The 12063-nt window shown below is 37.5% G+C and overlaps 1 protein-coding gene across 1 annotated transcript in view; it reads right to left on the bottom strand.

The window, feature by feature from the left end:
• The window catches only part of LOC144288159 (uncharacterized), a 208967-nt gene that overhangs the window by 80840 nt on the left and 116064 nt on the right, over window positions 1-12063 (bottom strand). The window contains exon 4 of the mRNA XM_077855862.1: window positions 8928-8981. Coding sequence (XP_077711988.1) covers window positions 8928-8981 — 54 coding nt within the window. The remainder of the gene's footprint in view (window positions 1-8927; window positions 8982-12063) is intronic.

Below are 12063 nucleotides of genomic sequence, written 5' to 3' on the forward strand. Positions count from 1 at the left end.
AGGTAACACGAAACAAACACAATGTAAGGATCATTCTATAAAATAAATTACTTGTATTTGTCAAAGGTGTCAATTCAACAAAAGACTAAAAAAAAAAAAAAAAAAGGCTGAAACATCCCAGATAAAAGGAGATTAACAAGGCATGCAAAATGACTGCAATACATAATCCTGGACTGGATCCTGTATTGAAAAAACAATTACACTATAGAGGGTATTATTAAGACAACTGACAAAATTGGACTATAAACAAAATTGGATTATAGACTAGATAAAGACAGCACATCCATGTTAAATTCTTAGAGCTTGTTAACTCCACAGTGGTAATTTAAAAGAATATCATTGACTCAAGAGAAAGGACACAAATGTGGAAAATGTTAAAAATTAGTAAAGCCCGGGACGCCTGGGTAGCTCAGCGATGGAGTGTCTGGCTTCGGCTCAGGGCATCATCCCGGGATCCTGGGATCCCAGGATCAAGTCCCACATCGGTCTCCTTGTGTGGAGCCTGCTTCTCTCTCTGCCTGTGTCTCTGCCTCTCTCTCTCTGTCTCTCATGAATAAATAAATAAATAATAAATAAAATCTTTTTTTAAAAAAAAAAGTAAGGCCTGATAAAAGGAACTCGAGAGCTCTGTGTATTAATCTTCAACTTTCGTGTGGATTTTAAGTTATTTGCAAATTAAAATTCTTCCACTTAACTCCCTGGGTGATTCTGATGCAGCATATCCTAACTGGCATTTGGAGACCACTAAAGTCGCAGTGCCAATGTCACCTTAGGAAGTTAATGGGATGTTTTCTCATCTTCTGTCCTGTTATTTTTATAATAGCTCTTGAATGAATAATCAATGTATTATCTGGAGTTCCTGTCCAGGTAAACCATCAGGTGGAAATGATCACAGGTATTAAATTAGAAGAAGAAATTCACATGCATTTATACTTCAGCATCTACATAAACTTTTCATGCAATCGTTTACTTGTCTCAATATTTTCAGACTTTTCTAAGGTAATTACATGCGCAATAATGATCCGCCTGTATGCTTATTCCTTTTGATCATAACAGTAACGATTACAAAAAAGAAACATCAAAACTCCACAGATACTCAGATCCTTTTTGCTTCTCCCTTCCTATTTCCTCTCCACTAATGATAAGACATTAAAATATAAGATCTTTGGAGAATATGCCTAATTGAACTATAATAAGATTTCATTTTAATAACTATATTCTTGAGTACTTGCTACGTGCCAACAGCTTTCCTAAGCACTTTCATGCTATATCAAGAAAGGACAGTTATTGCTGCTGAAATCAACATCTTCAAAGACCTTAGTGGCATACAACAACAGAGATTTAGAACTTGCTCACACTACAGGCATTCCACAGATCAGCAGTGGGATTCTGCTCCCAGTACTTATTCAGGGAGCAAATTGACAGAGCATCTATCATCTTAAACCTGTGATCACCACACCCTAGAGGAACATGCACCAGCCCCAAGATGACACCTATAGCTTCCATTCACAATTCATTGGCCAGAATGTCATATGGCCCCAGCCATCCAATGAGATGTTAGAACTTACCATGCTACTGTGGCCCTGGTGGTGGAGGATCTCCCATCCAACAGTGCTAATTACTACAAAACATGCATCAAATTATTCATCCTTATTAATCTGAGAAGGGATTATAGAAGTTTAGAAAATGCCCACAGTTACACAGTAAAGGAATCAGAATTTGAACCCAGATCTGTGTGATTCCCAAGCATGTGCTAATAGTCACTAAGATAAGCTACCTAGCTGTTCAATCTTGGCTCAGGCTTTCATATACAGGTATGAAGAAGCTCTACTCATAATCATGGGGACTCACATGGCAATGGAGGGACAAGCTTACCTGTGAGGGAAAGTATTCTCTTCCCCCAGCTGCCTGGGCTGCCCAGCTTATTCCCACTGGTCCATCTTAGCAGTGTTATCCTTCAGCTTTCCAGCTAGCTACTGTCTTCCCCAGTTCACTTTCCACTGTCAGCATTTTCCCCTCCATCTGTGAGGTTTATTTGCTTCAGCTACTCTCAGACAAGCACATCTGAGCCCTGGCTGATGGACTTCTGCAAATCCTGACCACACTGATCTTCAGATGTGTCAGGACAACCAAACTAGGTAGGATTCCTATGTGCTCAGAACCTATTTACAGCTTGAAATTCTGTGATCCATACTTTATCTTCCACTGGATAATCTTGCCAAGGTGTCCCATTGTCATTTTTCTCATCAGTCAACTAGTAATGCCCAGTGAGCCCATCTACCTAAGAGTGGCTAGGCACGACATCATTGGGAAAGGGGGTATATACTCCACCTAACCCAGCTGGAGGACTGCTAAGTCTGATACAAAGAATGCACAAGGATAAATATTTCTGTGTCTATAATAGAAAATGAGTAATGAATTAAAAAATAATAATTCAGACTTTGACCCCAAAGAAACAGGAGACGAAAGAGATGATACATAAATTCCTTACTCTTTCTTACCCTCACTCTCTACCGCAAGAATTTGTTCCCACACAATGTGGTTCTCTATAGACTATCTAGACACTACATGCGATAAAACAATCAGCTGGATTTCTTGCTCCATACTCACCTCACTTTCACTCTGTTGCTGTCCTAGAATTGCACTTTTTAATAAAACATTAGCTTGTAAGATTTGTCTCAGTCTCTCTTTTCTAGGAAACTAGAGTTAAGATAGAATTATGAGATACCAATGTTTATAGCAGCAATGTCCACAATTGCCAAACTATGGAAGGAGCCTCAGTGTCCATCGAAAGACGAATGGATAAAGAAGATGTGGTCTATGCATACAATGGAATATTCCTCAGCCATTAGAAACGACAAATACCCACCATTTGCTTCGATGTGGATGGAACTGGAGGGTATGATGCTGAATGAAATAAGTCAATTGGAAAAGGATAATCATATGGTTTCACTCATATGGGGAACATAAAAAATAGTGAAAGGGATTATAAGGGAAAGGAAAGAAAATGAGTGGGATAAATTAGAGAGGGAGACAGAACATGAGAGACTCCTAATTATGGGAAATGAACAAGGAGAAGTGGAAGGGGAGGAGGGTAGGGGTTGGGGTGACTGGGTGATGGGCATTGAGGGGGGCACTTGACAGGATGAGCACTGGGTGTTATACTATATGTTGGCAAATCGAACTTCAATAAAAATATATATATATAAACTTTTTAAAAAGAATTATAAGATACATATCCCCAAAGTCTTCTATAATGGTATGTTCACAGATCTAAAGATGCAGACCTATGACTTGGAGTCACCATCATGCATTATCTTAACCCTACCATGACCCAGGTGAAAGTCAGTATTGTACTATAGTAGACAGTTTTGCAGGTCTCCCTTCTGCTTTTGATATTCTTTTCTCTCTACTTGTAATGCCCTCATTTCACCTGCAGAAAGGTTAACCTCCAGGCTCTGAAGCTACTAGCTACCTCCCTACGAAACCTTAGTTGACAGAAGAATGAATCTATTACCCACAGCCAGATGCTCAATCTTCCTCCTGGTCATACAATTTAGGTTTTTTTTTTTTACACATATAAAGGCTTTATTAGCAATGGAGGTAGAGTGTTTTTTTAATTAACACATGCTTTTTATTATTAAAATCAAATCATCTGATAATAAAAATGCTACATATGAAGTAGTGTTATGTTAAATTCTACTTAAGGAAGATATCATACCTTACAACTAAGGCATTCCCAAGAAAAAGATTAATGAAACTATCTACTGCTTTTCAGAGTTGGTAGCTGTTGCTTCAAAAGTGATCTTACTCAAACACTGAATTAGAACAAAAAACTTTTAGGGAAAAAAATGAATTGATTTACTTTGGTTTGCACCCATATCACAGCCCTTAATAGTTCCAAAAAGACAATCAGTAAAAGTAGTGATTTGCCAAGAAGTGAAACAGCCAATTTGAGGGATCTGCTGGGTATGCTTAGTGTTCTTTCTTCATTCTTAGGGAGAAACTTAAGAGGCAGAAGCCCCGGTATCAAGGCAGTCACTGAATTCAAGGTTAGTTTGTTCTATATTTGTCAGATTCCAAACTAGAACTCAAATGGAGAACAAGAGCTCTGTTTGTTTAAAGCACATCTTTTCAATTTTCAAAAGCAAAAGTAATTATGGGAAAAGAAAATCCATTCAGATGAAATGCATGTGCTTACAAGTGCCTCAAAGTGTCCTTTCTCCAAATGTAACTACCAAGGTCTTTCAGAGCTGTCACAGCTGAGCATGCTGATCAACTACTGCTTCCTTCCCTAAATAAAATTTGAGCTAAAAACTCTTCAGTTGGTGATAGCATCTGGGTTTGCTTCTCCATTAAAGCCATCTATTTCATTTATGAAATGTTTGCTTACAAATCTTAAAACAGGAAGTTCTTTTGGCTATTATGGTCCATTTTCTATTTTAAGACTGTATAAATGGTTTTCATGAGTTATTCTTCATAGCCCAATTGTTGACCCTGTTCACTTTTTATATATTATGTTGTAGTCATTTTCTGGATACCAGCTAACTGTCCCATCTCCCACTCCTTTCTTGCATCACTGTCATTGAAAAAGTTATCCCTCCTTTATGGGGACTGAAGGGTGCTCTCAGTGTTTACTTAGGTGACTCTGTATATGAAGAGGTGGTAATAGGGATCCCTGCCATGTAAATCATTTTTTTAAAGATTTTATTTATTTATTCATGAGAGACACAGAGAGAGAGAGAGGCAGAGACACAGGCAGAGGGAGTAGCAGGCTCCATGTAGGGAGCCTGATGTGGGACTCAATCCCGGGACTCCAGGATCACGCCCTAGGTCAAAGGCAGGTGCTAAACCGCTAAGCCACCCAAGGATCCCCCGTAAATCATTTTGTTTTAAAGTACAGTGGGAATTTTAGTATCTGAAAAAATATAATGAAAGGCAAAAATGGCACGAGGTACAAAGAGGTTTGGTAATACCAGTTAAAAATAATAGATAAGTTACAACAATCTTGAACACATATTCATCTAGTGTTAATAGACTGAATATATAAAACATCAACTTATAGAGTTAGGTAGAGTTGTTCATATCTTCTGTCCATTCTCTTATTAAGATATTTGTTTTCTGATCAAGTTTTGAGAGGCATTTATGAAGTCTGGAATCCAGTCCTTTACTAAATGTGATTTTCACATTTTTTTCCTACTCTGTTTTCTTTTTTGCTTTGTTGTTTTTATTGAGGGGAGGGGGTTAGATCATTTTATTTTCTTTCTTTTTTGTTTAAATTCAATTAGCCAACATATAGTACATCATTTGTCTCAGACATACTATTTAACAATTCTTCAGTTGTGTATAACATCCAGTGCTCATCACACTATGTGCCTCCCTTAATGGCATCACCCAGTTACCCCATCCCCTCATGTTGTTTTCATTCTTTTAATAGGACATTTGAAGAGAAGTTTTTGATTATGATAAAGTCTAATTTATCATTGTTTTAGACTTACTGGTTATTCATTTAGTGTCATATCAAAGGAATCTTTGTCTAACCCATTATCACAAAGTTTTTCTCCTGTCTTCTCTTTTAGGAGTTTAGTTTGGAGGGCACTCAGTTGGTAGAGCATGCAACTTGATCTCAGGGTCTTGAGTTCAAGCCCCACATTGGACAGGGAGATTTTTTTTTTAAAAAAGGATTTTTTACTTTAAGACTTACATTTTGGTCTATAAATTTTGTAAAGAAATTGGTAAATAAAATAAAACATCATAATGACATGGGGTGGTCTTGTTTATATCAGCCTTGTTATGACACCAGTTTTCTTTAAACTGATCTGTAGATTCAGTGAAATTCCAAACAAAACTTTAGCATCCTTTTTCTAGAAATTGACAAGCTCATTCTAAAATGTATACAGATATGTAAAGGTTCTAGAAGAATCAAAAGAACCTTGAAAAGAAGAATAAAGTTAGGAGCTAACATTATCTCATTTCAATACTAATTATAAAGGTACAGGATGACATTGGCCTAAAAATAGAACAATAGATCAGAGGAATTGTATAGATGGCCCAGGAATAGACCCACACATACATGAGTATGTGTGCAAGTATCCAGTGATGGGAAACCTGTGTGTGTGTGTGTATGTGTGTGTGTGTGTGTGGTTTCTCACTAGAAATTCCATTTCTTTAGTGACATAGGCATTCAGTCAACTATACGAGTTATCACTGTTGTGTCTTCCAATGAATTTTCCCATATTATCAAATCATCAGATTTACTGGTGTGAAGTTGATCACAAAACTTTCTTATTATACTTTTAATATACGTAGTATCTTTCATGATGTCACTTCTCTCATTCTTTATCATTTTCTTATCAGCCTGCCTAGTGGCTTATAAATTTTATCAACTTTCTCATAGAATGACCTTTTGGTTTCACTGACCAAAAGTCAGGTCATTTTTTTGTATGTGGTTTTTGTTTATGTTTCCTTTCCTTTCCACTTACTTTGGGTTTAATTTAGACTTCTTTTTCTAGTTTCTTATTGTTCACTTACTTTTAACTCTAAAATCTCTAAGATGAACAACTGATGATGACTTGAGTATATGAGATTAATGTCCTTTGAAATATTGGGCTGCTTTGAGATCTGGGCATTCAGTTATTGCCTCTTCTTTGCTTCAGTTATTGCAGAGCCTTTTTCTAGCATTTTCTAGAGCCACATCATAGCTAGCTCATCATATTTTTGTCTGTGATTAGATGAGTTTTGCTTGATTTGTTTTGTTTTGATTTGACTGTTTCTCAATTAGTCTAAGAACTGTGACAGGAAAGACATTTTTCCAACTATCACCCCCACAGATCTTATTTCAGAGCCTTGGTCTGAGAAGATGTTCAGTAAATGTTTGTTAAGCTGATTTGGCCTAACTTGGCACAAGTCAGCTTTCTGAGGTGCAGCAAACTAATATTCTGTCATGCTTGATCTAAAGTGTTTCAATGAAACCAGCTTAGGTTAATGATGTTAACCCCAGCCAAGTCTACAGAAATCTAAGACTGAATTTGAGGTTTTCAAAGAATCAATAGTTTCAGAAATCTGAAAAATAAAGTTAAAAACTGATGCATTAGAATTTCTTCTGAGTTGGGGAAGAAATTCTGAGAAATGGGGAGAAAATTGATGTTAGTTTAAGCAGCTGGTGGGTAACTGTTCATTTTTAGAAGTGACTACAATGCTCTCCGTTCATATGGATAGTTATTTCGGCCCCAAGCAAAGAATGTAACTATAAAAAACACATTAGGCTTTAAATACCTTCTCTTCCTAAAGGATATGAGGCTTACCTGCCTGATGTCTATCACATGACATGTTGTTTAAGTTCCACTTGAACTTTATGGTCTGAGAAAGTAGTTTGAAGAGGACTCTCGATAATTTCTTTTAAGACACCAGTGTCATTTTATGCATGAGTTGTCCCTACTTTCAAAGCCCTAGGAGTGTGTTTAGAGTACAAATTTCAGATGACCTTGAATAAGCACATTGATGACAACAAGCAAAAATTTATTCTTCCTCCAGTTCTGAGTAAAGTCAGGAAAGTCTCATAGTTTCATTATTTCACTGTGTTCTCAATTATAAAATGGCATTATGTGGCAAAATATGCCTCCTGCTGCCTACCTGCACTACTAATGCCAAATTGGTGGAGGGAGAGGAAATATCATGTATGAAATTATGAAAAAAACTATGTAGAGCTACTTATATGGATTGGGTACCATAACTGAATAGACTGGGCAGTAGATTAACTAATGTTTCCCCTGGAAATAAATAGTTGAGGGATGAGTCCCTAGAAGAAAAAGTTGCCTGGAAATGCATGTTTTGACCAACTGGGAATCTGCATGACCACAATAAGGAAGTAGATGTTTAGGAGAACCACAAAATCAAGAAGCAGAACAAAACCTTAATTCTATTCCAAACAAATTACCCTGGAAGCAGAAGTTTACTGTAAGAAAATTATATTAGGGAAATTCAGAGTCACATTTAAACTAGGGTTGGTGGCCAAGAGAAGTTTTAGTCTGTCATTATATCCCAAAAGAAGCTCTCCCCATAAATAAATAGTTTTATTTATTCATGTAATAAATGCATATCTGTGTATATATAAGTGAACATGTACATACGCCCATGTGTATATGTGTGTGCTCAAATGTATGTTCTTAGCAGAGGTGCTCAGCCCTAGATACAGTGGTGAATGAAAAAGGTATGGAATCTGCCCTCTTAGGTTAGTTTCCCAGTGGGAATTTTAAGCAGGAGAATGACTCTAGATTTTGTGATTCTTTGAGGGCCAGAATTGACTATATCAAATTCATCCAGGTCTAACACAGTATTTTTAAAATCCTAAGTGTTTAATTTATACCTGCTAAATAAATGTTTTAATGATTTTTAATTTTCATAATTTTTCATAATTTTAAAATGTCCATTTCAGATTGAAATCACTATCAAACCTTTGACTTGTGCCAAAAGAAACTGGTCAACATGAACATATGTATATCTATGAGAGCGGCTACACACACACAGTTTCAGTATTATTATTGTTCTTAGGTGCAGTCAAGAGAATCTACTCTAGCTAGTAGATCAGAAAGGCATTTATTAAAGAATACTGAGTGGCATACAACATCTCCAGGAGGGCCAAGAAACAAGAGTAGATACCCCATAGCCAAGAGCAACTGCAGACAAGAGAAACACCCTACCCACTGTGAAACCATTCCAGGGAAAACTCCAGTCCTGCCACAATCCAGCTCTCTCCCTGGATTTTTCATCTGAGCTGCCTCAGGAGTACTAAATGCTTCTATCATGGTGCCCTGGACTGCCTCAAGGTGTTTGATGGGATCCCACCACCCTATGACAAGAAAAAGCGAATGGTGGTTCCAGCTGCCCTCAAGGTGGTACGCCTGAAGCCTACACGAAAGTTTGCTTACCTGGGGCGTCTGGCTCACGAGGTTGGCTGGAAGTACCAGGCAGTAACAGCCACCCTGGAGGAGAAGAGGAAGAAGAAGGCCAAGATCCATTATCGGAAGAAGAAACAGCTTATGAGGCTACGGAAACAGGCCGAAAAGAATGTGGAGAAAAAAATTGACAAATACACAGAGGTCCTCAAGACCCGTGGACTCCTGGTCTAAGCCCAATAAAATTGACTTATTCATCATAAAAAAAAAAAAAGTAAGTCACTCACTTACTTCTTCCAATCTCATGTATGTATAAAAAATACATATGGAAACTGCTAAGGAATGTGGAAATTATAGCTATTAATTTTCCAGGCCCTCCTCCCCCAGGACCTAAAAGGCATACTAGAAGGAGAAGTGGGATGAGTAATGTGCAAACCAATGCATCATAAGATTGCCTTGTTTGCACTAAGATGTTTAGTAACCAGCTGACCAGTTGGGGCTGTGTCCCTGGATGAGGACCATAACTAAAAGTACTTGGGGAAATTGTCATTGCTGGAATATTGCTGGAGAGATGGACAGATCCCTTCCCTTACTCCTACTCCTCAGCTCCTGAATGCTATTGGCAAGGAAGAAGTAACTCCACAGATCTGGAATAGCTTAGATTTTAAAAGCGGCTGAGTTGCCTTTCCTCAGAGGAGAATGATGCCTGCCTGACCCATTTCAGAGAGCTGTTGACAAGACAACACATGGCCATACATCAGCCTCATCACAACTTTTATCTCACCTACCTCAATTAAATCAGTCACCAATATCTGTTTAACCCACTTTAAAAATTGCCCCCTAATCTATGCTCTCCCTTCTATCTCTGCTATCAAGTCAGTTCAGGTAACCATCCTGTCACATCTAGGATTATTACAGGTGTTATATATAACTCATCACCTAGCCTCACCAACATTCCCCTTGTCCATCCTAAGAAACAAATCAAATCATGCCAGTCTCTTGTGTAAGCATTATTTTCACTGTTATTGCATCAAAATTTATGCTGTGAAAATACCACTCTCTGATCCCCTTCCTAAAGAGGGGGCAAATAATTCCAGCAGAGATCTCTAGAATCACCTGTTACTGGTGATCAGTGTTAAAAATTTGAGAAGGTGGTAGACTCATTAAATGATGCTCCAGTGATCATTTTTATAGATAGATCAGTATTAAAACTGGAATAGATGGGATGAGCACTGGGTGTTATTCTATATGTTAGCAAATTGAACACCAATAAAAAATACATTTATAAAAATAAATAAAATGTTGAGAGTTAAAAAAAAAACTGGAATAGGCTCTCCATCAAGGATGCTTCTCAAACATAACCCCTCTATGTGCTCCTCATCTATTAGTCATGAATTACACAATTCTTTTCCACTTTTCTCTTTCATTATCTCATTTTACCTCTGTCAACTTCATCCTAGCCAGTCTCTACTCCTGTGACATACACACACACAAAAAAATTGGTATAGTCTATGTTTTACCTTTATATTGCACCAAATGATACAACCCAGCCATATTCTTGATGCCACTCAACACACCTCATGATGCCGTTGCTTTGAGAGAAATCCTATCTATGTCTACTGCCTAATCTGGAGCCTCCTTTTGGGTTTTCATCACATTCACCTCAAAATAGTTATTTCTCTGACAAGTAGGATGCTATACAAACTACCTCTAATAAAACAAACCATGTGACACTTTTTAAAGCTAATTCTAGGTTATGACTTTTTTACACCCAGGTAGTTTTTACACCTAAGTAGCTCTAAACAAGAAGAACACAATATGCAAAACAAGTTATTTGAGAACAGAGATTAGCATTCACTTCTAATGTCTAATTATTTTAAGTAAATACCTCATTCAGAGAAATCACATAAAATCATAAACTGCCTGTTAGGCTGTGAAGTATGAAAGATGCTTGATCAAGAAATCCTTTTTAAGAGATAATTGAGAGAAGCATATTTAACATTTCCAATTTTTTACATTGAGATTCTTTATTTCTTGATGTAGGTTTGGAAAAAATACATACCCTACCACTGAAAATACATTCAATTTCTGGCTATTTCTGTTTCCTTTCGAAGCTACTTTTGGCTCAATAGCTGGATATAGATCCTCAGTGCTCTCCCCCAACATTCTCTCTCTCTCTCTCTCTCTCTCTCTTTCTCTCCAGGTTTTCTCTAATCATATCTCCTCCCTTCTCATGGATTTATGACATATTATCAGTATGATGACAATTGCCATATTTATATTTCCAGTCTGGAATTATCTTCTGAGCTCCATACATGAATGTGTAATTAGCCTCTTGACTAGTCTACTTGGTTGATCCAAATGCAACTTGCACTTGACATGATTTTCCTCTTTATAATTGTTCCTCTTCTGACTGCCTTACCTCAGTAAATGGTACTGGCATTTTCCCAACAGCTTCAAACCCAAATACCTGGGAGTCACACTTGGCATCACTTCTCCATTACACCCCACACCCAGTACCTCATTAAGCTTTGGCAAAACAGACTGTACAGCTTAAGTCAGATTTGCTCGTTGCTTACCATCTCTACTATCAGTACTTTAGACCAAGCCATTGTCGTCTCTTGTCTGTATTACCTTCATAGACTACCATATACAGCCTTATTCACTCTTTAAAGTTTAGTTTGAGAAGCAATCATAGTGATCTTCGTAGCATATATTGGCCTGCATTACTATGGTGTTCAAAATATTTCAATGGTTGACAGATTGTATTTTCAGAAATGACCACAATATCTCCCATCACACATGCTCATGAGACCACGTGTGATTCTGACTCTCCACATCAAGAGGTAGAGTGTAAGTTCCTTCACCCTTCAGTCTGAGACAACCTGATGATTCCCTCACAATTAAATGGAATGAACACTCGTAAAACAATCACTGTGATTCATCATATCAGCAAGAGAAAAACCAAGAACCATATGATCCTCTCATTAGATGCAGAGAAAGCATTTGACAAAATACAGCATCCATTCCTGATCAAAACTCTTCAGAGTGTAGGGATAGAGGGAACTTTCCTCGACATCTTAAAAGCCATCTACGAAAAGCACACAGCGAATATCATTCTCAATGGGGAAGCACTGGGAGCCTTTCCCCTAAGATCAGGAACAAGACA

Source organism: Canis aureus, chromosome 17 (genome assembly GCF_053574225.1).
Source record: "Canis aureus isolate CA01 chromosome 17, VMU_Caureus_v.1.0, whole genome shotgun sequence".
Lineage (NCBI taxonomy): Eukaryota > Metazoa > Chordata > Mammalia > Carnivora > Canidae > Canis > Canis aureus.